General features: G+C 39.1%; 1 protein-coding gene across 5 annotated transcripts in view; it reads left to right on the plus strand.

The window, feature by feature from the left end:
- Positions 1 to 23,321, plus strand: part of LOC139122144 (high affinity cAMP-specific and IBMX-insensitive 3',5'-cyclic phosphodiesterase 8B-like) — a 455,871-nt gene that overhangs the window by 51,566 nt on the left and 380,984 nt on the right. For all 5 annotated transcript variants that reach the window (XR_011549410.1, XM_070687564.1, XM_070687562.1 and 2 more), the window contains one exon: positions 2,232 to 2,291. Coding sequence is in view for 4 of the 5 variants with exons in the window: in XM_070687564.1 (XP_070543665.1) it covers positions 2,232 to 2,291 (60 nt within the window). In the remaining variant the exon portion in view is untranslated. The remainder of the gene's footprint in view (positions 1 to 2,231; positions 2,292 to 23,321) is intronic.

Raw genomic sequence — 23,321 nt, forward strand, 5'->3', positions numbered from 1 at the left:
TATGAAGTTTTTTCTTACGGTCTCTTACCAGGTTCTCACAAAGATTAAAGCATGTACGTGAATGTTAGTTGACACTATACTTTTTAGTGCTTTGATTTGCAACATTACGCTCCAGCAATAGTTCCCACAGGTAGCCTTCAGCGGTGCCAAAACATCTTGGGTCACGGTGCCGGTGAAACGACTTGGAGCCTAAAATTGGGAGGCCGAAACGTCTTGGGCCGAAACGACTTGGTGCAAAAATGTCCAGAAACCCTAGCGTCAATATGGCAAACTCTCGATACATACACTCGTGCTCAGGCACAGTAAATGCCTTTTACAAAATGCTATATGTCAACACATAACAAGTTTGGTAATGAACTACTCAGCTGTCGATGTTAATATTCGGCTGATTTTGCCTGTCTTCTTGATTTGGGCAACAGTCCATGACACTTGCGAACAGTGCGTCGGCATTTTGTTTTTCGATCGTGATCATAAGGCAACCATAATGTGTCGTCCCTTTCAAGCTTTATCTAGAGGGGCAACGCTCCCCATTTAATGAAAAACTAAATTGTTTAGTGTTTCGAAAGGGAACAAGTTGTAATGTTTTGTGATATTCTGAAAATAACAACCCACAAACGTCATGTTTTTGAACGATCACATTGCGGCTGTCATAGGATCGTGGGGTAGCGACTTGATGTATAACGGCCAGTTGAACATTGTTGGTGTCCTTTGTTTAAGGTGTGAATCGTGAGTTGTAATGTTTTGTGATATTCTGAAAATAACAACCCACAAACGTCATGTTTTTGAACGATCACATTGCAGCTGTCATAGGATCGTGGGGTAGCGACATTGATATAACGGCCAGTTGAAGATTGTTGGTGTCCTTTGTTTAAGGTGTGAATTGTGTGTTTGTTCATATCACGGAGTGTCACAAAGAAACCAGCCACGTTTCCAGACCGGTGGATAGAGGGACTGTGGATGCAGTATCTATGTACACAAGCATACAACACGATGACGCCATGCGGGCAGTAGGCAAAGCGTTCAACAGCAAATCGCAAACAAACAATGGACAAACAAATATTAAAGCCACCAACAGAATACCTGTTAGTTATGCTAAACATTATTCTGAAAAACAACACATTTGACTTTAACAGCAAATTCTACAAACAAATGAAACCCAATAAACTGATCTAAATATAAGTATTCTAGCCCCCTGACTGGATGACAAAACACTGACAAGTTTTAAACCACAAACAGTGAAACATAAATCCAAGGAGAGCAAGTATCAAAAAGCAACTGAGGAAGAGACCACACACTGGTTTCGAAACGTAGCGTCAAAGGATCACACGTCATTCAACAGTCAGATTACGGCTACAACAGTCAGATTACGGCTACGTCTCGCCATGGCTTATATCTACACCAATAGCCAAACACACAAAATCAAACATGAACACAGAGAACGAAAAAATAGTATATAGGCGATGTGTGGAGCCGCTTTCCGTTTATTACATATCTCGACAGAGGGAACTGAACATTTCACCCATGCACGTCCTTGTCATGGCGCAACCAAGAGTCGACCCGTATACAGCTAGCCAACTATTCTGAAACTTAAGGCTGGTCTTGCGACCATCACCAATAGTATACTCGTTGATTCTTCGTCCTCACTAGCGGAAGCGATCAAATCCGTACTTTCTAGTGTTGGAGTAACAGAAGTACAGTAGTACAGAATAGTGCATTTTCGATTTTTCTTCGCACTACCACTCGTACAGGACACGAATTCCTTCGAAAGTGCCATTTTGAGCGATGACATATACACTGTACATCAGTAATGAACACTTGCTGTATCGACTCCAATGATTTGTCAATGAACACAAAACTTCCTGTTGGCAACGAATCACAAACGCTGTTTGAAACGAGTAACTCTGCAACAGGTTCTTGGTATACCGGGGTAGAACTAGCTTAATTATTGCGCTCTCTACGGCAACACAATGAGTGTTTTTTTACTGAAAACCTGCTAAATATTACCGATGAATTTAGATCGCGTAAATGTATGACGTACGCGCCATTTGCATAATCTGCGTGACTTTTTATGCCCAATTGATTTTTCTGAATGCGATTTTTCTGATTTTTGAGCATAAATATCGCGTTATCGCGCCCAAAGTGATCCCTGAGAAGAAAAGTAATCCATGCTGGACTCCATCACAATTCGGAACTGATGAATTGATTTCAATGTTGACATTTTTTTCTTCCAGGTCAATAAGAGCAACTCGACCTAGTGATCACACAGTCATCATAGCAGTTACTAGAAAAAGGTAAATGTCATTTTATGAAAATAGTGTATTCAAGTGCAGGCTTCACTATTACATATGTATGCATGTTGCTACCAACAATTTATGAAATGCAACACTTAACCCTTAAAACGCCATGCCCGTATATATCCGTACACACTCAACTCACGCTCAGCACCACGCAAGGATATATCCGTACACAGCCTGATGAGGTTCGCTAAGGCAAAGTTTGGAACTTGATTTCCCATGTTTAAGAGGTCACCTGACAAATAAATCCATTCCTTACCCTTTGAACCCACTTCAGGTCGATATAAGGACTAAAATAATGACATCATCTGATGTAGCTACAGCAATTTCCAGTAATTTGAGCAGCCTTTCTAGGAATTCGGGTCAACTAGTTTCTTACTGTGAATATCTAATCTGATCTGGTCGCCGACTCGCCACAGTGAGAGACACTCTGAACGCTCTTTCCTGCCGTACATCCTAACGACGATGGTTTTGTGACAAGTTATTGGCCAGTTTTTGATAGAAATGACATATTTTAGTATTTGTTGAGGATATTTTCTCGGAAAAAAAAGACTTTTGTTGATCGGTCGAATGTGATTTTGAAGTTAAGATGGGGCACCGGTATCTTTTTGTGTTTTTGCTATGGGTGTGTTTTCAATCTTTCCCTTGACTTTTGAGGAAAACGCTCGGCACACATTTCCGAGATGCGGATAGAGATGTCAAAAATAAGACGACACTGACGTTGACAACACTGATATGCAAATTAGGTAACCGGAAGTTCAAAACCCTAAGGCTTTTTAAATCGTTACATTTGAACCAAAATACTTGCCCAGGGTGTTATTTAGTGAACCCAGCTAGGGCTTGACGCATTCCTTTTTCGACTGGAATGATTTGATGTTTGTCTTTCACTGGGGACACTACATCCCTGTAAAAATCAGTGATTTTGAGCATTTCGGGACCTACATTTTTCTTGTTTATCCTCGTTAGAGAAGTGCTAGTCCAAAATACGATCCGTCAACATGTAGATACATCGACCGTCTTTACTGCTTGTGAAATGCAGTAACATTAAATAAAGCCGTAGGGATTTTACTGTGGACCACCTAATGTCGGTGAACAAAATCACCAAATTTCTGGCGTTCAGTAGAAGTACTCGCAGCCGGGCGACGTTGGATACGCTGACACATTGACTACAAGTCAAATATTGAGTGACATTATTCAGTTTCACTTGTAAAGGTAAGCAAAGTTTGATGATGTTGCTACTAAGAGGGACAAAGTCGGCCATTTTTCGTAAATTTTGTTTGATACAAGATACTACTTATTGTTTGACATGTTAACCGATACTGATTAAATTGGTGACAATGCGTATATTTGACCCCGGTTTTAGACACGATACATGAAGCTATGGTGAAATGATTATAACCATTAATTCATTTTCGCGATCGTTTCATTGATCGTGTATAAAACCGAGGTCAAATATATGCATGGTCATCCATTCATTCAGTATCTTTCAACATGTCGAACAATATAAGTATAATCTTGTATCAAACGAGTTTCATGAAAAATGGCCGACTTCATTCCTTTAAATTAATAAATGAGTGTTTTCGATGTGCCTACTACCGGTAGAAGTCCGGAACACGTACGAATTTCACACCTGAAGTTGTCCAGTGTTTTTACTTCATTAGTCCCCACGGACGTCCGGGGGGACTTATAGGTTTGGTCATGTCCGTGCGTGCGTGCGTCCGTACGTCCGTGCGTGCGTGCGTCCGTACGTTCACGCAGATATCTCAGACATGCCCAGGTCAATTTCTTTCAAACTTTGCACAAGGATAGTTCCCTACCCCATACAGATGCACATCGATTTGTTTCACAATGCGATCAATTTTGGCCGTGTTAGAGGACTTTTTAGTTTTCACCTCCACAGACTCCCATGTATAAGGCAGTCTCCATAGACTCCCATGTATAAGGCAGTCCATAGACTCCCATGTATAAGGCAGTCCATAGACTCCCATGTATAAGGCCAAGAAAAATAAAAATGTAGTTTCTCATCGTATTCATATTGCAAAAAGGATGCAGTGACACAGTTTTTAGTCCCCACGGATGAAGTCCAGGGGGCTTATAGATTGGGTCATGTCCGTCCGTGAGTCCATCTGTGAGTCCATCCGTTCACGCAGATATCTCAGATATTTTGACAAAATGTCACGTGACCTTGGTGACCTTTGACCTCAAATATATATATTTGTCCATAACTCAGTAACCACAAGTGCTACACCCTTCATATATGGTATGATGGGACAGCTTATGACGCCTCATATTGTACCTCATTAATTATCCACATATCTAATTTTGAGCGAGCCAATCGAGCTAGAGGTCTGATTTTTGGTATATAGGGATAACTTGGCAATACTATTTTTTTTTCAAAATGTCACGTGACCTCGGTGACCTTTGACCTCAAATATACATATTTGTCCATAACTCAGTAACCACAAGTGCTACACCCTTCATATATGGTATGATGGGACAGCTTATGACGCCACATATTGTACCTCATTAATTATGTGCATATCTAATTTTGAGCGAGCCAATAGAGCTAGAGGTCTGATTTTTGGTATATAGTTTCCCTATACAATTTTTTTGACAAAATGTCACTTGACCTCAGTGACCTTTGACCTCAAATATAAATATTTGTCCATAACTCAGTAACTACAAGTGCTACACCCTTGGTATGATGGGACAGCTTATGACGCCACATATTGTACCTCATTAATTATGTGCATATCTAATTTTGAGCAAGTCAATAGAGCTAGAGGTCTGATTTTTAGTATAAAGGGATAACTTAGCAATACAATTTTTTTTGACAAAATGTCACATGTCCTCGATGACCTTTGACCTCAAATATACATATTTGTCCATAACTCAGTAACCACAAGTGGTACACCCTTCATATATGGTATGATGGGAGACCTTATGATGCTTCATACTGTACCTCATTAATTATGCGTACATCTAATTCTGAGCAAGCCCATAGAGCTGGATGTCTGTTTTTTGGTATATAGGGATAACTATAGGATAGAAATTTTTTGACCAAATGTCATGTGACCTCGATGACCTTTGACCTGAAATATACGTTTATGTCGATAAATACGTAACCACAAGAGCTGTGTCCTTTATATTTAGTAGGATGGGAGACCTTATGACAACACACGCTTTACCTCATTAATTATGCACACATCTAATTCTGGGCAAGCGAATAGAGCTAGAGGTCTGATTTTGGGCATAAAGGGATCAGTGTTCTCCACAAATAAAAAAATTAAGTGGGTGGTAATTTGCATAATCATTTGCATAATATTTACATATAGTTTGTGTTCATCAAAAATTGACAAAACAGGGTTAGGGTACTCATGGAGCAGAGCCCCTCCACTGATTTTTTTCAAAATTTAGTACATCCTCACTAAGTTGCATAAGCTCCTACCCTTGTTTAACTCCAATAAAGAAGGTTAGGAGAGTAAAATATACCGTTACAGTTGGTAAAACTGCTCAGATAAAAGAAACCATTAAAAGATGTAAAACAATGAGACATCCAAGTTCCCGTGACAGCATCGCTAGGAAAATACTACGTTTTTCAGTACGTTTATCAGGGTTCTCTGACCCTGCGCATCCCCGGTACCAAAATAGAAAAGTCCCACTCTGATGTCATATCCGCCATTGTTTACAGTATATTTTCATTCACGCACGCGATCTGGGATTTTATTCTCTGCATTTTCATTTGTTTAAAGCAATTAACGCTCCATCTGTTAAGAGTTTTTACCGCTGACTATAACAATTTTCATTGCTATGTTGCTGTTTTCACAAGATACTGACCGTTTGACCTTGGAAAGTTGAGTTGCCTTTACGTGCAGCCAACGAATGCCGGTAGCGGTACGGTGACAGACAGTTCCCTGTAAGCTATGCTATGCTACGCTGTTGATCGGCAGCATACATGATGTCTTCGTTCCACGTTTACTTTTTATTTCAAGATGTGAGTCAAACAGAAATTTCACCAAATTGCCACTTCTCTATCTAGGGAATGTGTGATCAGTTTGATTTCAAAATATTTTGTCAATTAAGAGTGGAAATCGTCGCTGACTTTTGCTGTCTTTTGACTACTCAATTTTTCTGTCCTTTACAATTTCTTTGGATGGGTCGGTGGAGTAAAGGGGTTGAACGATAGCGTCACGGGCCGTGACGCTGTTTTGGGCTGGGGAAAACCCTGAATTTGAGGGTGTTAAAAGAATGTAAGTACTTTCTTGGGGGAAATTCGGCAAAATCAATCGAGACAACACTTAGATCTTGATGTGACCACACAATTTATTGTGTGAATGGGTTGACAAGTCGGTCGAGCTTCTCTCACGGTCTTTCTTCCGCTATGATCGTCGTGACGTATCTTGACGAGGTACTAACATGACAAATTCACACATACAACAACAGCAAAATGTGCCTTATTGATTTAAATTAACACTTTATTGAAATTAAATACAGAAACAAACAAAAGCAATGCATAAAAACATTGCCGTAAACCAAACCCGCCAACCCAGAACAAAGGCTGACGATGGGTTTCAAAAGCATGGGCGGCCAAAAATTAAACTTTGCGGCGTAGATTTTATCTGGGCGGCCGTGAAATTAAAGTGGGCGCCCATTCAAAAGGCGCCGTGGAGAACACTGGGGATTAATTAGCAATACAATTTTTTTTCAAAATGTCACGTGACCTTATGACCTTTGACCTTGATTATACATATATATGCATAACTCAGTAACCACAAGTTCTATACCCTCCAATTCTGATAGGATATTAGACCTTAAGATGTCACATCTTGTACCTCATTATTATGCGCATATGTATTTCTTGGCTGGCCAATACAGCTAGACGTCTGATCTTTTTTCCCGATTTAGAACCATAACTTAGACATGCCTCATGTGTTTCAAATTGGGAACAACGACATAGACCTATGTGCCCATAGATCTCAACATATACACTCCAGTGATACTTTTTAATGACCACATTTCCCTGCCCCATCAAGACTAATACTCCCCTATTACAAGTGGGGACTATGTCATTGTCAATGACTTGTTTTACCATAGACATAGAATTTCTCCAAGTCTTTGGGCATATAAATATCAAAACAATAAATTCGGAATGAGCCTCAGCATACTGAAAGGCCATGTGCAAAGGTACGTGCCCTGTGCTTAGATCGTGGAGTGAACACCTTGGCCGGACAATAACTGTTATGGGGAGACAAGCTGAGCGACTGGGGGCCAGTCTACCATAGACAGTCTTCCCCCCTACTGTCTTTAATTTTACTTGTGTGCTGTTGTGTAGTATGATATAACTCCTTTGCCACGTTGAGGTCAACTCGGTGACCAGACTCAATATCTGATGATAATCCGAATCACCTTGGGATGGCTGCAGATATTGTGCCATGGCTGTAACAATTAAGTTATGCTGATGAGCATTGCTATGAGGATGTCTTGGTCGTAAGCGGGGATAAATTGCCGAATATAACCAAATCTGACAGAATATATGTACTTTTCGATATCGAATTGTACAGTAAAACATTTGAATCAACCTCAGTTTAGATTTTAATTTGCACTTCTACACACATGTTGATATGGAAACACAATGAGTACACAAGTCAAAGTTTTGATGCACCGTTGTCCTAATTTGCAATTACATTTCCTATGCAGATAAAATTTTGCAGAAGCTCATATTTGGTTTTGTACATAAATACCAAAAAGAGCTTATATGATGAGTCGGTGGCGTCTGTATGTCTGTATATTTGTGGGTATGTATGTGCGCATGTATGTCCGTCACACACAAAGGCTCCCATACCGCCAGAGCTACCATCTCAGTATTTGGTGTACAGGTAGATGCAGGGGTTGAGATGTGAATTTGTTCAATTGAACACATCAGTGTCAAAAATGTGCAAATGAGGTAAGAAAAAGTGAAATCCTGCAAATGTGCAGGAGTGATGGCATGCCAGTAAGAAACAGGCCAACTCCACTGATCTTGTGTCATTTCCTGCCATTGTTTATGAACTGTTACATATTAACAGACCTGCTGAAACCATAGACAGTAGGGGGGGGGGGGGAAGACCATCTATACTGAAACTAAGAGTGGCTTGTTTCTGCTATGCATGTTGCTAAAGTTGACCTCCAGTACCTAAAGTTCCAGACCTTAATTACTTTTGTCATTCTTGTTTTTCTGGTTTAAATATTTCTTGTTGTTTTTCTGGTTGTACTGTGCAGAAATCGTTGTCATAAACATCAACGTAGAATTTTCCTCCACTGATCAGATAGAAACAACATTTATTGTTGATCATTGGTAATCCATACTGGTTTTTTCCAATTCTGATCAATTTGATCACTGTATAATTGCGGTATTTTTTAGACTTATTATATCAAAATGTTACTGTATGGTAATTGATGCGTTTTCCATGTCATATTCAGCAATATTCTTGTCTTTTACAAATTTCAGATGCAGCTGGCTTAATTATTTCTGATGATCAAGATCATTTCATCACAGCTGCAGAAGAATATGATACCAGTAAGTTGCACACATTTGATATTTCTTGCTATAAACATGAAGTTTATTTTCTACACTATACAAATGATTGCTGGCTTTTCTTCTGTTATGCTCTAAGCTTATTATAATATGATATAATGATTTGATTGTATTCAACATGTTCTAGATCCTAAAGTTCCCACTTTAAATTGAATCATCCACAGAAAGACAAAATTTTAAAATTCGGGTCTAGATATTCTGAGTTATCTGACCTAAAATTACTATTTCACAAACACTAATACTACAATGGATTATGAACTATATAATTATGTGAATTTCTACTCAATGAGAGAGATGTACATAAATTTGTATTTGAAGTTGTTCAGACAAGGATAGCATATATCACTATAAAACTGTAAGGAGTCAGTAATACGGAATACGGAAACATGGACAAAGGATGTGGATGTTGTCCTCATTTTATGATCAACAAAATCAAGAATTTCTGTCATTATTTTGCAGATATATGATGCATAGTGGAGTTAACCTTGAAATCTACAGGAGTGTCAAAAGCTTCAGATCTTGTTCAAACCGGACAGCCTACCAAATGCCCCATAAGATATTTATGTTGATGCTTTGAAACATAGACCCCAGGGTCTATGTTTGAAGTATTTTGTTTTGTAATTACAAAAGAACACACTTTCTGGATGTATGAGAGGCATGTGAATAAACAAGTAAGGTATCATTTACAAAAGAGTACTATATATTTGTGACAGAGCCTTTTGTTGCTATAAGCTTTATACTCAATGTGGATTTAACTCATTGCTACTACACTGCACACAGGTAAAATTGTTTGAAGTCTGCTAGTATTATGATGTGAATAAAGCATTAAAAAATTCAAAATATTAACTTTTCTCAGTTCTATACGACCTGAAGTAGTTTGTGGAAGTGAGTTTTGTTAATCTCCACTCTGAAACATACCACTGTTTTTTACCTTCTCGTGTCTATTTATAGACAGAGAAGGTATTAGAGTTGAAAACCAATATGCTGCTGTCAAGAACTTCCGTCTGTCAAGACTTCCGTCTGTCAAGATCCGTTGACATCATGCTATTGTGATGGGTCATATCATAAACTGGTGGGGGTGTTCATGGCTCAGGTTGAGGTGTGGGAGAACGATTTTGAGCTATGACAAAAATCAAAAGGGACTTAGCGGCATAGCCACAGTGTTAAGCCTTTCTCCAAGGTTTCTTAGTTGACTACAATCTATTACAGACTACTGAGCTGACGTTAGGGGTACTCACTTTGTGTTTGCTCACTCTGAGAGCGCTAGTGTTTGGTACTGAGTTGCGTGGATATCCCCTCATGGCCTCACGTGATCTGGGCCTGTTGCATAATCTGCAGAGATGATCATATGCCTCCGAGTCTGAAAACTGTCATTGTGTAAGCCTGTCGGCATTTTCCTTGCATTTTTTCTCATTTAATTTTGCAAAATATCGGCGAGTACCTCAACATTTCAAGATAACCCTTTCTTCCCAATCGTTTCCTGGAGTTTCAGAGTCATATGAAGAAAATGAGTGAAAGTTTTAGACAGGAAAATCGGACGTCGGCCATGTTCAATGTTTACAGTACAATCAGAAGTTTACGTGGAGTAATTAACCAACAAACACAGGAGTGTTCATGATGCCCGCCCTCTAGAGGCAGACCCTCCTATATGAAGTACCACATTTGATGCTTGTGGAAAGCTTGACCACACAATGGAGCATTTAAACTTTTAGAAAATGACAAACTGAATAAGAAGGTATTCAGAAAATGTCAAATACTGAGGAAAAATGCGCAAATATTCAAAATAAACAGGTTAACTGATTGGTCAGCTATAAAAACAATGAAAATGTTTATGATCAAAAGTTTTTGAGATGCGCACATTTTAACAAATACAGAAATTATTAACATTATAAATATAAGACCAAACTATTTTTTCAGGGATGGGACAGGTTGGAAATGAGGGTGAGAGACAAAGGCACTCCTATTGCTGCATGTGGATGCAGCCACACCAGTTCATTTACAGCATACTTATTCACTGTGTTGTGTTCAAGTTCCATATTGTACTGACAGTCATACAAGGATAACATAAGCAAATCAAATCAATTAGAAAAGGATCAATGCTGTTGTGTGGATTTTGCTGAACATGGCTGATATTTCGCCCTATATATTTGGTATCCAGCAAAGGCATATTTTGATGTAAAGTCAAAATTAACACTACATTGCTGACAATATATTTTACCGTTTCTGCATGAATTTTTTTTAAATTATAGTATATTAGTACTTCAAACAGATTAACACTTATCGTGATGTCAACCCATAATTTTACATCACAAAGACTGTAATTCTGCCATTTTTTTTTGTTTTTCAGTCATTTTATAAATTTTGCACTGCACAAGATGATTGAACAAATTGCAATGTTTGAATTTGTAAACTCAAAGAATAAAAATCCTTTGGTCACAAATTAAATTATTTTTTGAAAAGAAATTTAGTCTTAAACACTTTTAGCATATATTCTTTACATGGTCATGTATTTCAAGGAAAATATGCCTATTAAAAACAGTAATTTCTTCACTTTCAATTTTTTTTCAATACTATGACAATTATCAGCCATGAGGTTATACAAACACAAGACGAGATAGGCGTTTTTCATCATTTCCACAGGACTCTTTGGAAAATCCATTAAAAACAGTTAAAAGTGACTGGAAATGATCACTTGGTATACATTTAATTTACAGATGCCAGGTTTGTGTATTTCACATGCACTCAGGTCAGTAAGGAAGTGCCTCATTACTATTTTGGACTGTTAATTCTTATTTCTGATTGTTTAACTTTTTTCCACATTGAACTATCTTTAGGCAGTTTATACTGTAGCTTAGAATTTTTTTGATTGATGTATTTAATCATCTTTGGGTTCTTTGGGTCCATATCCCACCTCATGCCCCTACATCATCAACTATTTACCAACAACTCCATGCCAACAACCAATTACCTGACCTGGCCACACATTAGAGAAGGTACAGCGTCATTGACGGTATTTTCTAAAGCTAGAATCCTACAGAATGAAGGGTTTTGTAGATAGTTATGTTACAAAACACGAATGATAAGACAAGGTGACCAGCAAACACATTAGTAAATACTATCACAGAAGAAATAACAAAGAAAATATTTTCACCTTTATTACGTTTTACTAAGATAGTTGGCTCGTTCATAAGGATAGACTGAATTTCAGGATTCATAAAAATTGAAATATAGAAGAAAGAAAAAAATTGAATGTAAAAGTAACTTTGAATGGCTATTAGAGGGAGAAAGGACATCTTATGAAATAAAGTGTGAAATGAATCTGAAAATGGGCCTCTGGATCATAAAGCATGTAAGTTTTCTTGAGAGAGAGAGAGAGAGAGAGAGAGAGAGAGAGAGAGATTTCAAACAATTCTTGTATGCCAGCATGTCAGATAATGTGCTGCATAGTTGTTGTTTTCTGGTTTTGAAGAAAAACTCAGCCCTGTCAAAAAGCTGCTACAATGTCTATATGTTACAAAAGATCAGTTTATTAGTCCCCACGGACACGGTCCGGGGGCACTTATAGGTTTGGTCATGTCCGTGCGTCCGTCCGTCCGTCCGTGCGTGCGTCCGTCCGTTCACGCAGATATCTCAGACATGCCCAGATCAATTTCTTTCAAACTTCGCACAAGGATAGTACCCTACCCCATACAGATGCACGTTGATTTGTTAGTCCCCATGGACAGTCCGGGGGGACTTATAGGTTTGGTCATGTCCGTGCGTGCGTGCGTCCGTGCGTCCGTCCGTCCGTTCACGCAGATATCTCAGAGACGCCTGGAGCAATTTCATTCAAACTTGGTACAAAGATAGTACCCTACCTCATACAGATGCACGTCGATTTGTTTCACAATGCGATCAAATTTGGCTGTGTTAGAGGACTTTTTAGTTTTCACCTCCATAGACTCCCATGTATAAGGCAGACCATAGACTCCCATGTATAAGGCAGACCATAGACTCCCATGTATAAGGCAGACCATAGACTCCCACGTTAAGGCAGACCATAGACTCCCATGTATAAGGCAGTCCATAGACTCCCATGTATAAGGCAGTCCATAGACTCCCATGTATAAGGCAGTCCATAGACTCCCATGTATAAGGCAGTCCATAGACTCCCATGTATAAGGCCAAGAAAAATAAAAATTTAGTTTCTCATCGTATTCATATTGCAAAAAGGATGCAGTGACACAGTTTTTAGTCCCCACAGATAAAGTCCAGGGGGCTCATAGATTGGGTCATGTCAGTCCGTTAGTCCATCCATGTGAGTCCATCCGTTCACGCAGATATCTCAGACGCTTTGACAAAATGTCACGTGACCTTTGACCTCAAATATACATATTTGTCATAACTCAGCAACCACAAGTGCTAACTCTTCATATTTGGTATGATGGGACACCCTATGACGCCACATATTGTTACCTCATTAATTATGCACATATCTAATTTTGAGCGAGCCAATAGAGCTAGAGGTCTGATTTTTGGTATATAGGGATAACTTAGCAATACAATTTTTTTGGCAAAATGTCATGTGACCTCGGTGACCTTTGACCTCAAATATACATATTTGTCCATAACTCTGTAACCACAAGTGCTACACCCTTCATATATGGTATGATGGGACACCTTATGATGCCACATATTGTACCTCATTAATTATGCACATATCTAATTTTGAGCGAGCCAATAGAGCTAGAGGTCTGATTTTTGGTATATAGGGATAACTTAGCAATACAATTATTTTGACAAAATGTCACGTGACCTCGGTGACCTTTGACCTCAAATATACATATTTGTCCATAACTCAGTAACCACAAGTGCTACACCCTTCATATTAGTATGATGGGACACCTTATGGCGCCACATATTGTACCTCATTAATTATGCACATATCTAATTTTGAGCGAGCCAATAGAGCTAGAGGTCTGATTTTTGGTGTATAGGGATAACTTAGCAATACAATTATTTTGACAAAATGTCACGTGACCTCGATGACCTTTGACCTCAAATATACATATTTGTCCAAAACTCAGTAACCACAAGTGCTAAACCCTTCATATTTGGTATGATGGGACACCTTATGACGCCACATATTGTACCTCATTAATTATGCACATATCTAATTTTGAGCGAGCCAATAGAGCTAGAGGTCTGATTTTTGGTATGTAGGGATAACTTAGCAATACAATTTTTTTGAAAAAATGTCACGTGACCTCAGTGACCTTTGACCTCAAATATACATATTTGTCCATAACTCAGGAACCACAAGTGCTACACCCTTCATATTTGGTATGATGGGACACCTTATGACGCCACATATTGTACCTCATTAATTATGTGCATATCTAATTTTGATCAAGCCAATAGAGGTAAATGTATGATTCTTAGTATATAGGGACAGACTATAGGATAGAAATTTTTTGACAAAATGTCATGTGACCTCGATAACCTTTTACCTAAAATACACGATTATGTAAATAAATAAGTTAACCACAAGTGCTATGTCCTTTATATTTAGTAGGAAGGGAGACCTTATGACAACACATGCTTTACCTCGTTAATTAAGCCCATATATAATTGTGGGCAAGCCAATAGAGCTACAGGTCTGAATTTTGGCATATATGGATTAATTAGCAATACAATGGGGTTTTTTTTCCAAAATATCACGTGACCTTGATGACCTTTGACCTTGAATATGCATATATATGCATAACTCAGTAACCACAAGTTCTTTACGCTTCAATTTTGATAGGATAGTAGACCTTAAGATGTCACATCTTGTACCTCATTTATTATGCACATATGTATTTCTTGGCAGGCCAATACAGCTAGACGTCTGATCTTTTTTCCCGATTTAGAACCATAACTTAGACATGCCTCTTGTTTCAAAATGGGAACAGTGACATAGACCTATGTGTCCATAGATCTGAACATATACACTCCAGTGATACTTCTTAATGACCTCATTTCCCTGCCCCATCAAGACTAATACTCCTATTACAAGTGGGGACTATGTCATTGTCAATGACTTGTTTCACAATGCGATCAAATTTGGCCGTGTTAGAGGACTTTTTAGTTTTCACCTCCATAGACTCCCATGTATAAGGCAGTCTCCATAGACTCCCATGTATAAGGCAGTTCATAGACTCCCATGTATAAGGCAGTCCATAGACTCCCATGTATAAGGCCAAGAAAAATAAAAATGTAGTTTCTCATCGTATTCATATTGCAAAAAGGATGCAGTGACACAGTTTTATTTTAGTCCCCACGGATGAAGTCCAGGGGGCTTATAGATTGGGTCATGTCCGTCAGTGAGTCCATCTGTGAGTCCATCCGTTCACGCAGATATCTCAGATATTTTGACAAAATGTCATGTGACCTTGGTGACCTTTGACCTCAAATATATATATTTGTCCATAACTCAGTAACCACAAGTGCTACACCCTTCATATATGGTATGATGGGACAGCTTATGACGCCACATATTGTACCTCATTAATTATGCACATATCTAATTTTGAGCGAGTCAATAGAGCTAGAGGGTTGATTTTTGGTATATAGGGATAACTTAGCAATACTATTTTTTTGACAAAATGTCATGTGACCTTGGTGACCTTTGACCTCAAATATACATATTTGTCCATAACTCAGTAACCACAACTGCTACACCCTTCATGTATGGTATAATGGGACAGCTAATGACGCCACATATTGTACTTCATTAATTATGCACATATCTAATTTTGAGCGAGCCAATAGAGCTAGACGTCTGATTTTTGGTATATAGGGATAACTTAGCAATACAATTTTTTTGACAAAATGTCACGTGACCTCGGTGACCTTTGACCTCAAATATACATATTTGTCCATAACTCAGTAACCACAAGTGCTACACCCTTCATATATGGTATGATGGGACAGCTTATGACGCCACATATTGTACCTCATTAATTATGCACATATCTAATTTTGAGCGAGTCAATAGAGCTAGAGGTCTGATTTTAGTACTTTGTGCCCTGAGGGCACAAGGTACTAATGTGATGGCGCGGCCCAATACGGCCAACATAGTGGGCCGTATGCTGTGGACGCAGGTATCTCAGAAACGCTTCAGTAACTTTTTCTGAAATTTGGTCTGGTGGTCACTTGGGCATGTATCTCAAAAGGTCTTTTTTTCCTTTTTTTGATTGAATCATTTTAAAGTCACTTTTTTAGCTTTTTTCTGAAAACCACTATTTTCACTTTTTCCTCAAAACTACTGATTTGATTATTGTGATGTTTGGCATGGGTGTTCGTATAGTTGAAATACCGTCAGAAATGTTCAAATTTGGTGATACATGCCTTACATTATTTTTAAACAATATTTTTATCCATTTTATTTTATATTTACTTGATTTTGCCTCACTTTCGCTAAAGCTACCGTCTGCGCATGCGCACAACTGTAGGACAAAATCTGAGTTGAAAAATCGAAACGGACGCCATCTTGTTTCTCGGTATGGGCACATTTTTTACATTGTGAACGTTTCACTGTGTATTTCAACATGTTCTATAGTTATGAAGTTGACAGTGATGCACTTTTGCAGCTGTCGTGTATTTTTTGGTACGAAAGGCGCCTTTGATCGACTGAAGAATGATGGCCTCCGTAGGCGATAAACACCGGTACTGGCAGGCATATCAGTTCTACTGAGGAAGTAATCCACTGGCCCGTATAGGTCAGGGCTCACTTAGGGCAGAACCACTTGATTTCTGGGGGGGGGGGTATGGAGGATTTCGAGGAAAAAAATTGTCACCAGGTAAAATAAAAGACAAAAATTAAGCCTGTAATGGCTTGAGAAAAAATATTCTCATAACAGACAGAAATAAAAAGGAATTGTCACAATGCTGTTGAAATGAGCAAAATTTTGGAAACTTCATTCTCATGTATTCTTTGCTGGCATGCTGCCAAAGGCATGCAAATGTTTTTACCACAAGTAATTCTTATGTGTTTTTTTCCAGCACTTATGATATAAGCATTCACTACTGTACACCTCGGTGCACTTGATGTTTTCCTTCCCTTTTCTGACCCATGAAATCATGTTTCAGGATTTCTGTTGCAATATCTCAATGGTATAGGCAATATCTAGATGGGACTATTTGACTTCTCTAAATCGTGAAAATTTAAAACACAAGATAGGAGTCAATAAACTAGTGTTAAAACCAATACATTATTCTCTCAATATAAATATGTTAGAAAGATTACAAGTTGACAATGAAAATTGAGGAACAACAAATATAATTAAATACAATGTGTGAGCCTTGTTTCTCTGACCACAAAAGATAACATCTCCCCTGAGAACTTAAAAGGAATTGACTGTTTTAAAGAAAAGCAGGTATAGTACTGATCACAGTTGATTTGCCAAAAAAGTGTTCTATAATTTAAAGTTATATATATAATAGACTTTCCATTTTGTTTGTCATTTGTTGGAATGTAAAATGAATAAATAAAAACATCCTGTGATATGTGAAACACTGGCTTAAATTTGAAAAATTGCACTGCTACTCCATTTGAAAAAAAAAATTGATGCAGGTCTGACTGTAGAAATAAAAAAATGCTGTCTCTCTAACAAAAAAAAGTTCCCATACCCACTTCCTGCATACCCCCCCCCCCCGAAATCAAATGGGTCTCCCCTTGATATGCGCATGCGCACATAACAAGTTATGTTTCTCGGTCAGTTGCGAATTTTGACGTTTTAGGTTGGTTTTAGCGTATATTTGATTGCTGTCATGTATTTTTTGGCACGAACTGCTCCTTCGATAGACTGAAGAATGATGGCCTCCGTACTCCCCAGTACCGGCGAATCCATTGCTTTTAATAGCGAGGCAATCCCACCGGCGGCCCGTACTAATAGCTGGGTGAGAGCGAGGGAATGCTCTGTCCTTCTACCTCCGGCCTCCATGTCATAACAAACTAGCGTCTTTTTATGTTGATATACTGTCCTTTCGACACAGCGATAACTTTTAGTTTTCTGTTGCTTATTTTGGGTAATTTCGACAGTTGTGCATTGATTTTGACATCATCTTTTACTTAATAACCGTCGATGTCGGCAACTCTCTCGCTAGCCCTGCGTACGATGCTGTGTGTTAGGAACGCACACAGGGAATGCACTGCGTACACTGCGTACGTACGCAGGGCTAGCGAGAGAGTTGCCGACATCGACGGTTATTTACGAAAAGTGAATAAAAGACTGGCATTTTTGGAAGCGATCGAGTAGCTGAGGCGGGCAGGGATACGACTTGGGCCCAAGAACGCTGAATTTCGGCAGTAATTTGGCTTTTTAACGTCAAGTCCAAAATGGATTTGAAGTCACCGACCCTACGTACGGGTCTTTGCAGGGCTGTGGTGAGCGGGGGCGAATAGCTGTAGCGGAACACACAGCATCGTACGCAGGGCTAAATCCGACATGGTAATTTGGCATGATCATCAGATCATACATGATCCGAGATTGCAGTTTAGCAAGGTCACGATAACTAATGTTGTTTGTTTCACTGTCGTTTAATACCTAGTATATTTCCACTAAAAGATCATTAGAATTTCCTCCTGGCTACTTTGAAATCGGTGCACTGGCATGCATGTAGTTGTCAACATCACTATGCTTTAATGTACAGTAGACTCTCATACTATGAATATCGACTGTCACTGCATGTGTGCAAATCACTCCATATCATATCAAAAAATGTAGTATTGCGACGTTTGAGCTGCCAGAAGCCAGAATTTACAGTTTACGAGAAAGTTATCTTACATGTAAACTCAGTTCTACTGTGAACAAAATGCAAGCTATGTTGTATAACTATCGTGAATAGCATAATATTTTGTACCTATCACCGTGTCAGAAAATCAGAAGGAAACAACCAGTCAGACAAACTGTGGTCAGGATGATACTGTCCAATTTTAATATTTGTCTCTCGGCACACACCAGATACTCATGACTGTAAAACAACATTTCCATATAATTGTATATTCAGTTTTTATATTTAGTTTGCTTTTCACCATATTGTATGTCCTTCCCTGCACTACATAATTCAAAATTAAATATTGTTTTTGGCCTATACATACTTGAGGGGTAAGCTTATTTAGTCTCATACATTAAAGATGCACTGTTGACCTACAGAGTCCAAACTTTTTATCATTGTATTGTAGATAGGTGTACACTCCAAATACTAAGTACAAGTGTGGTGAGTGTAACAAGCATGTGTTTTTAAGTCAATGGTTCATATCAAGGTTGTTGATACTTAGAATCCGCACTTGAACTTATGCTGGAGCGGTAACCAACCAGTTCAAATAACTTTCATTTATGTCAAAACAATTTGACTTTTTGCCAAATTTCACATTTATGGCAATTAATAAACAGTAAGGAGGTACAAAGGACGTCGGTTACCCCGGGCCCCATGTTTGGTATATAGGGATAACTAAGCAATACAATTTTTTTGACAAAATGTCACGTGACCTCGGTGACCTTTGACCTCATATATACATATTTGTCCATAACTCAGTAACCACAAGTGGTACACCCTTCATATATGGTATGATGGGAGACCTTATGATGCTTCATACTGTACCTCATTAATTATGCATATATCTAATTCTGAGCAGAGCCCATAGAGCTGGATGTCTGATTTTTGGTATATAGGGATAACTATAGGATAGAAATTTTTTGACCAAATGTCATGTGACCTCAATGACCTTTGACCTGAAATATACGTTTATGTTGATTAATATGTAACCACAAGTGCTATGTCCTTTATATCTATACCCTCCAATTCTGATAGGATATTAGACTCTTAAAGTGTGAGTCCTGCCACATTTTGAGACTTTTTCGTTTGACTTGGGGCATATACTATAGTTCTGGTTGTCAATGAAATTGGTATTAATAAAACAAACATTTACACACAAACTGAAGCCTATTTGAGCGGTTTTTAGACGGTTGTATTATGTTATTTCGACGAAAACACGGAAAAGTTGCACTTTTCGATTTCCATCATGGCGACATTTTCCGGAAATTGCCGAGCTCGCCCCGTTTTGGCGCAAGTAGCTGTGACGTCACTAATAGAATGGGTGATGGTGACTTCGTGCATTGACTATGGAGATAGTGATAATTTCATGAGTGAAAGCAGTGCAACTGAGAATATCATCGTCACAGAAGATATGACAAAGCTGTTCAGAATTTACAGGCCTGCAAATTTTAACAGTCGGAACCTTAACCTAAACGAGAACAAGAGCGGAACTCTTGTTGACCGTCGCGTCAGTGACAAGCCCACCGTGACCACAGTCAAACACACCAGTGCACTACCGTACACACAACCGCAAGCTAACAAAATATAAGTCTGGAGTTGCCATCCCACCTTATTATTACTTCTCAACACAAATTGCCTCGTTCAAAATCTGTATATAAAAATTTGAATTACACCATGACGCTTGTAGATAAATGTAGTAGAGATCAAGTTGAAAATTGTCCACCGTTCATAACACACATCTTTCCTATCAACAGCTGGAAGTGGAACAGGCTGAGGGTCATGTTAGCATAAACACCAAAGGTAGTATTCTCGCCGCAAAATCTTCAGTTTGGCGTTATAAAACCTCACATGAACATTGGCACTTTTAAAAATATGTGACCGTAAAGACATGTCTAGCCAAATTCTCGGGAAGAGATAAATTAAAATTGACATGATGTAAATATCGGGCACACTGGCACCCTGAGGCCGGCGGCTCAGCCGGCCATTTCTGTGACGGAGTGATCAGCTACGCTTCCGCAGTTTTTTTTCTGATTAAGTGTCAGCGATATAAAGCACAGTGTTCATTGTTTCATGACTGCGAAATTCTCAAAGAAGCTAAAATATTTTAGGGGAGACTTAGTCGAGCAGAAGGGAACAGATGACGACAACGCGACTGCTTCGTCAACAGTATAAACTTCTTTGCATGCTACACGTTGTGTCACTGTTACTGGCAGCGCCGTGCTGTATTATACAAACCTATCGTTCAGTCTCGCAAAGAGTCAGTCAATCACTACGTAAACTTTTTAGGAATATAAAATTAGATATCTCCTAACGTTACTAATTATAGAGTCACACATGCATGAGATCTAGTACTTGTATTCATTTATTTATTTACAATCACTTTCGTAAAGCATCTGAATCGGCGATCAGTCTTGGGGGATGTAAACCGGCCATACTTCTCCGCGGCCCCCGCATCCTTGACATGTTTGGGCAACCTGTCGCAGTCTCGCTGCTGTTCTCGCTCTTGTCCACAGTTGATGATGAAACACGCGAAGCTTTCTGGTGACAATGGTCGTACTGGTACGGCATTGCGATTACATAATCGATGTAGTAACTCCAGGAATTAAAGTCTATCTTACCGTACATCTGGCTTCCGAACCGTGTTTATTCTAAGTCACGGCACTCGAAAATGTGCACCGCAGAAAACGCTTGTCTGAATGCCTCTTTTCCGACCCTTTCTTGTAATTTTGTCAAATGCGGCTAATACATCATCCTAAAATGCAATAAACTGACAATGGCTGCAGTTACTTCAGCCACCAAAGGCGTAACTTCTCACCATGTTGAAGCCACAGCGGTAAGCATTCGCTATGGCCGAGGTGAACACACTCACTCGTACATTCTATTAGTTACGTCATTTCCGGTGGCAATGCCCGCGAATTCCGAAACGACCCGAATGGCAGCTAACTTCAAAGTCGCACAACATATTGCATTTTTATAATATTTAACCGCGTCGTTTCATTGGGGTGATGCATTTATTTGATAAAGTAGGGGTGGCAAAATCATATAGCATGGCTCATTTTAAGCAAAATTAACTTTGAATTTATGCGAGACATACACTTTAAGATGTCACATCTTGTACCTCATTATTATGCGCATATGTATTTCTTGGCTGGCCAATACAGTTAGAGGTCTGATCTTTTTTCCCGATTTAAAACCATAATTTAGACATGCCTCATGTGTTTCAAATTGGGAACAACGACATAGACCTATGTGCCCATCGATCTCAACATATACACTCCAGTGATACTTCTTAATGACCACATTTCCCTGCCTCATCAAGACTAATAGTCCTATTACAAGTGGGGACTATGTCATTGTCAATGACTTGTTTTTAGGTGCCCTGGTAAGTGACCATGATCAGGGGAGCTGAAACAAGTGCTACTGCCTGTGTACAGGTGCAGGTCGAGGTCTCTGTGTTCCCGGCGTTATACGGCCTCCACAACAGGCCGTATAACGCAGAGAACACACAGACCTGTACACATGGCTACCGCCAAAGTTGGGAAATACTAGTCAAAATGTGTCACAGCCACGGTGATGAGGTAAATTTGGTAGGTAAATTGACTCCATGTTCATCTCAAATTTTCGTGAATCAAAAAAAATCAAAATACATTTTACATAATTTATGGCTAAAAAAAGAGAAAAAATACCATGGTATAATCACAAAACTGCAGTCGACACTCGGTGGACTGTCCTCTCACCGTGCACCACCAAGTGTAATGGCAGAGTATTAAATGATCCAGATGATCGCGAAGCTGGGGCCGTCATCTTCGCTGTGAATGTGAACCAATGTAAGTACCACAAACGAGCATGCCATAAAATTTTCACTAAAGTCCCATAGCAACGGGGAGGCTTCGATAAAGGCGATTTGTAGAGTTATGTACTGTATAGTTTGTCGTATCTTGTAAGTAATTGCGTATCTAGCTGTGGGTCCGATAGCTGTGGTGTATTCAGACGGGATTCCTACCTTTTTCAGGCTGGTTTGTGGCGGGGTTAAAATAATAAAAATCAAAACCAGCCTGTAAATGGCAGGAATCCCGTCTAAAAACACCACAGCTATGGACCCACAGCTATTGCGTATCCTGCTCTCCACTGCCAACGTACGGCCAGGATAGGGGAGTACTCAAAAATAAGCCTTCTGTTTGAAGTCAAGTTTCGAGGAAAATCTATACCTTTCTAACTCTCTAGTTGATTCTGGATCAAAGCATTTATCGCTAGCCTGTACGGCATAGACTTCCACAAAGTACAAACATGCCATGATGTCAGCACCGCTCGGTGTTCCGAGAAGACGATGGATCAAACATGATTGATAACGGCCAATCTTTGGTAATTGGCCCGAAATATGGACAATCAAAATCCTGACAGAAGAGTATGAATTTAAATAAGAATTGTATAAATCAAACATAGCAGAGCAAGCAAGCAGACGGACCTTCTAATGCGAAAGAGAGCATGAAAACAAAGTTGTCATCGTACGCGTTCGCGGTCCCGTTTGGAATGTTTACAGTGGTGCGGGCCGGGTATGCATGTTCTTAGAACGCCTTTCTCGCGAATGACGTGATATTTTAGTTCCCGTTGCAAACGTGATTATGCAAGTTCTATGCTAATATCACTAACCA

The sequence above is a fragment of the Ptychodera flava genome, chromosome 21, assembly GCF_041260155.1.
Source record: "Ptychodera flava strain L36383 chromosome 21, AS_Pfla_20210202, whole genome shotgun sequence".
In the NCBI taxonomy this organism is placed as follows: Eukaryota; Metazoa; Hemichordata; class Enteropneusta; family Ptychoderidae; genus Ptychodera; species Ptychodera flava.